We start from the raw sequence: 5,520 nt of genomic DNA, 5'->3' as shown, positions 1-5,520 counted from the left end.
TCATATACCCAAATTGAGCATCGTATGAGAAGTTATTTCGAATTGTTGGTTATGTGTTTAAATTAACGTTTTTATAGTTGTTTCGCATATAGGTGACACTTATCCCGAGGACGAGGGCATCCAGGGACGTCACGGGGGTTACGACCCATCGACTTATCAGTGAGTGGGCAGTTTTGTTTTCGTATTACCTATATACAACTGTTTTTTCCCAGAAAATGCGTTTATATAAAAATTATGATTTAAATTGCCATGCATGCAAATGTTGAGATATTTAGTTTGATAATTGATGCATATATATGTTAATTGACGCGGTGGACGCACATGTGAGTTTTTATATTATTCAGATGAGTTATTTTATGAGAATTGCATTGAAAGCTCATAACCTGCACCCTAGGTGATAGTGCTTATATTATTCACCACACCGCACGCTCGCCTTGGATCCAAGTAGGTGGATGTCGTACATACCATGTGAGGGTTCCGACATGCTAGTCGTATAGATCACTAGATGTGATTCCGACTAGTGGGTGACCTTAGTTATGTGCGCTGATGATTGATGAGAGAAGCACTAGAGCGTATTTATACACCTTTCATCGTACAGACTACTATACGTAGTTCCGAGTGATGTGCAGTGTAGTGCCGTACAGGTCACAGTTGGTGACTCCGGCAGGGCCGTATAGGTCACTGTGGTGACTCCGGTTGAGTGGGATGTTGAGCTTTAGAATCAGCCGTACAGGACCATTGTAGGGTCTCTGGTTGATTTATTATTTCATTTGATTGATATTGATGCATTTCTGATTATATTTGGCATGGCGTGGCATATTATTTCTGAGATGTTATGTTGATGGATATGAGCTGAGTTTTGATGATATGTGTATATACTATTTTTCTGGGAAATTATACAGGTTTTACGGTGAGGGGTTAGAAATGTTTTAAATGAAATGTTTTGGAAAATCTTTGATTTTACTGACCCACTCATCTTTGTTTTGCGCCCCTCCAGGTTCTAGTTAGCGGTTGGTGGCTCTTGAGGTCTTTTTTCGGCATTCTGACAGACGTTCTGCATGTAGGACTCAACTGCGGGTGATGTATTTTATTTTGGTCCTACTTGACTGCACTTAAACCTATGCTCTGAATTTATGTGTTTACCTTATAACTCATCCTTTTATTCTAGTAGGTGGTTCTACTAGAGATTGGTTTGAATTCCTTCATATTCTGTTATATCTTGCTTCCGTGTCGCACTTTTGGTTACGTCACGCTCACGTGACGGCCAGCACGCCTTGATCCTCTGGGTCGGGGTGTGTCAAATATGACTTGACCCAAACTGTTAATATTAACAGGTAATATGACTTGACTTATTACTTGTTAAAGAAAATATATTTTAATTCAATAACTAATCAAATGAAAAAACTAATTAGCATTTACATATCACATCGTTACATAAATATTACTTCATATTTTGTGAAGAACATTAATTATTATGAATTTTTATTTATTTTTCCCTCCCTTAAAAATACTGTTCATGAGGTTTTGTAGGGTTTTAATAATCCAAACGATGATGTACCCATTGTCAAAGCGTAGAGATGCGAGTGTTTGCATATATTTTTTTTCTCACATTTTTCACGCTTGTAAATTAATTATAATGCATTTTTAATATGATTTTGTATTTTTAACTGCTTTGGTATTTTTAATGTGCTTAGGAAATTTTTAATCTCACTTACGAAGTTAAATACTATAAGGGTAAATTACATTTTACCCCCTCAGGTTTGGGTCGATTTCAATTCTTTACAACATCTTTAAAATTTCAATTTCATAGATTGACTTATTATTTTATTTCAATTTCATACATTCGTTAGAAAATCTATTAAGTGATGACGTGGCTGTCAAGTAATTTATCAGGTGAACGACCCGATTAGTAAGATTTATTCAGTAATTTATCAGGTAATTTACCCATACTATAACTATTGTAATAATTAGTAAGATTTATTCAATAGTTTAAAATTATCAAACTAATTTTTTTTCTTAACGGGTTACTTGCAAGTAAATATGTTAAGAACCCATATCTTATTAGGTGAATGACCCGATTAGTTAATGTGTTGATCCGAAACTCGTTATTTTCATGTCTTTTCGTGTTAGGTTATAGAGTCGTGCAGGAAATTACCAGGTTAAGATCTTAACCACTAAGACAATTCACATTTGCAGTAATGTCGTACTTAGTTTTTAGAAGGCATAGTTTTTTAGTTTTTAGTCTCACTTTATTGCCTAAGATTGAATTTATCTCACTTTACTCCTGAAACTGTCAATATCAAGCTATTTCACCCCACTTACGTACACATTGGCAGAGATTATGCAGTTTTAAAGGTTTAAGACAATTTGCAAATTTCATACTTGGCCAACCACAACGGCTTTATCTTTTCCAGCATGATATGAAATGTCCACTTTAACCGACTTAAGCTTAAGAAGAGCATGGAAAAATAAGTTTGATAAACACATCTCCATAACGTGGCACATGCTTGACACACCACCCCACAAAGACAATTATCCAATTGGCATTTGGTATGAAAAAACAAAACAGAAACAAATTGGTGAACACGAACCCAAAACACAGATGACCCTTGGCACCACCCAAGAGTCCACTCTCAACAAAAAACAAAAGAACCTCTCCCTCCTCCTAAGGTCCTCACCAGCCACCGCTGATCCTACACCTTCACCTACAAAAATGAACACCCTCCTCGTCTCTCTCTCAATTCCCACTTCACCTCCACCAAAATCTTCAGCTCTTTGCTATCATTACCTGCGGCAGCATACTTCTAGTACTATCAACCATGTCACCATCCCTCTCTGTTCTATTCCTATCCCCTCCCCTGTCCTCAGCAGCTCCCTACTGCAGGGCAACAAGGCTGGCAGCTGCCACCACCCCGATGGCGCCGGTTTCTGCCGAGGTGGAGACGGCGAGGCTGGAACCTAGAGTGGAGGAGAGAGATGGGTACTGGGTTTTGAAGGAGAAGTTTAGAGGAGGGATTAATGTTCAGGAGAAGGTGAAGATTGAGAGGGAGCCTATGAAGCTTTTCATGGAAGGTGGGATTGAAGATCTTGCCAAGATCTCTTTTGAGGAACTTGACAAGGCTAAGGATACTAAGGATGATATCGATGTCAGGCTCAAGTGGCTTGGGCTTTTCCACAGGAGAAAGCAACATTGTAAGTTAGTTTGATATATATTTGTTATATGATTTGAATGACTCAGGTCAGTAAATTAGTTCGAATATTCGTGAGGGTAATGGTCTTTGTTGTCGATGTTGCTATGTTATGTTGTCAGATTATTAATAACGATCGCACTTTAGAACATGAATTCGTTTAATTAATGTGCGAAGTTGAAGGTCCGACAAGAAGATTGGCAGATTGTTTGACATCTTTTTATTACACCCATCAAGCATCTCATGGTTTCCATATGTTCTTAATCAAATTTTCATGACCAGATGGTAGATTTATGATGAGATTGAAGCTACCAAATGGTGTCACAACAAGTGCACAAACGAGATATCTTGCGAGTGTGATAAGAAAATATGGCAAGGATGGCTGTGCGGATGTCACAACAAGGCAAAATTGGCAAATCCGCGGAGTAGTACTGCCTGATGTGCTGGAAATTTTGAAAGGTCTTGCCGAAGTTGGATTGACGAGTCTGCAGAGTGGCATGGACAATGTGAGAAATCCAGTTGGAAATCCTCTTGCAGGCATTGACCCACTCGAGGTTGTCGATACAAGACCTTACACAAACTTGTTGTCTCAATATATCACTGGGAATTCACTTGGAAATCCAAATGTCACAAACTTGTAAGTGTTTTGGCTCCCGCATATGCTGAAAATACTGTTCCGTTCTTTGTATACAATTAGGGGCTTAATTTTTACATGAGTAGAAATACTTGATCTCTTAAGTTTGGTTCATCTGAGCAGGCCAAGAAAGTGGAATGTGGCTGTGGTGGGCACTCATGACCTTTTCGAGCATCCCCACATCAACGATCTTGCTTACATGCCTGCAACAAAGGATGGCAGATTCGGATTCAATTTGCTCGTTGGAGGATTCTTCAGTCCCAAGCGATGCGCAGAGGCAGTTCCCCTTGATGCCTGGGTCTCCGCGGATGATGTGATCCCAGTTTGCAAAGCAATACTAGAGGCCTATAGAGACCTTGGCTTCAGAGGGAACCGACAAAAAACAAGAATGATGTGGTTGATTGATGAACTAGTAAGTAATTGTTGTCCGAATTATAATAGTCCTAGTTTCAATATGCGGTAATAAGTGTAATCTCCCAAGTTACTGAATTTGGTGTACTATGTTTCTATATTATTACAGAGAAAACCCTCACAAAAATTTCGAAGATCTACATTATATAAAATGTTTAGTAGCAAATCAGAATGCGATCGAATTGTTTTTCTTCTTTTGTGCACTAAATGTATATTGCCGAACTCAAGAATTTTTGTTATAGTATTTGCCTGACAGTTTTTGAACATCGTACGAATGCAGGGCATAGAAGGATTTAGGTCAGAGGTTGTGAAAAGAATGCCTTTCGAAGACCTGGAGAGAGCATCTTCCGAAGACCTGGTTAAGAAGCAATGGGAAAGGAGAGATTATATGGGTGTCCATCCGCAGAAACAAGAAGGTTTAAGCTATGTGGGACTTCACATTCCTGTAGGCCGGCTTCAAGCAGATGACATGGATGAGCTAGCTCGTTTAGCCGATGAGTATGGCACAGGGGAACTCCGGCTCACCGTGGAGCAAAACATAATCCTCCCCAATGTAGAGAATTCAAGAATTGAAGCATTACTCAAAGAGCCTCTTTTGCAAAATAAGTATTCCCCCAAACCTTCAATTCTCATGAAAGGATTGGTGGCCTGCACTGGCAACCAGTTCTGTGGGCAAGCAATCATTGAGACAAAAGCAAGGGCCTTGAAGGTGACCGAGGAGGTGGAAAGGCACGTGGCAGTGACTCGACCGGTGAGGATGCATTGGACAGGGTGTCCAAATACCTGTGCACAAGTGCAAGTGGCGGATATTGGTTTCATGGGGTGCATGGCAAGGGATGAGAATGGGAAGCCTTGTGAAGGGGCTGATGTTTTCTTGGGAGGAAGAATAGGGAGCGACTCACATCTGGGAGATGTTTATAAGAAGAGTGTCCCTTGCAAGGACTTGGTGCCCTTGGTTGTTGACCTCTTGATAAGCCACTTTGGAGCTGTCCCTAGGGAGAGGGAAGAAGGGGAAGATTAATTCAAACAAACCGGAACGTTGGAGGGTTCGATGCAGTTTGCAATCGTAGCAGCATGAAGAATTTTCATGGCACCGTCTTCTGGTGGCCGAAAAAGATACGGACGAAGAATGTATGGCGTTATGGAACCAAATAAGCTGACTTTTACACTTTACACTGCTTTAGTTTGGAGATTGGTTTTATATCAACTCTGTAGAATTGTAATTCCTTGATTTCATTGATAACACAATATTACAAATATATACTAATCAATTGACTTGAGATACAA

At 39.7% G+C, this 5,520-nt stretch overlaps 1 protein-coding gene across 1 annotated transcript; it reads left to right on the top strand.

The window, feature by feature from the left end:
• The first annotated feature begins 2,602 nt into the window (after window positions 1-2,602).
• LOC126622412 (ferredoxin--nitrite reductase, chloroplastic) lies at window positions 2,603-5,520 on the top strand. The gene is made up of 4 exons (XM_050291131.1): window positions 2,603-3,192; window positions 3,471-3,825; window positions 3,946-4,234; window positions 4,514-5,520. The coding sequence occupies exons 1-4, from the start codon at window positions 2,820-2,822 to the stop codon at window positions 5,252-5,254; spliced, it is 1,758 nt and encodes a 585-aa protein (XP_050147088.1). The 5' UTR covers window positions 2,603-2,819; the 3' UTR covers window positions 5,255-5,520.

Source organism: Malus sylvestris, chromosome 5, assembly GCF_916048215.2.
Source record: "Malus sylvestris chromosome 5, drMalSylv7.2, whole genome shotgun sequence".
Lineage (NCBI taxonomy): Eukaryota > Viridiplantae > Streptophyta > Magnoliopsida > Rosales > Rosaceae > Malus > Malus sylvestris.
The sequence above is the reverse complement of the archived record's forward strand: the minus strand, read 5'-3'. Positions and strand labels throughout refer to the sequence as shown.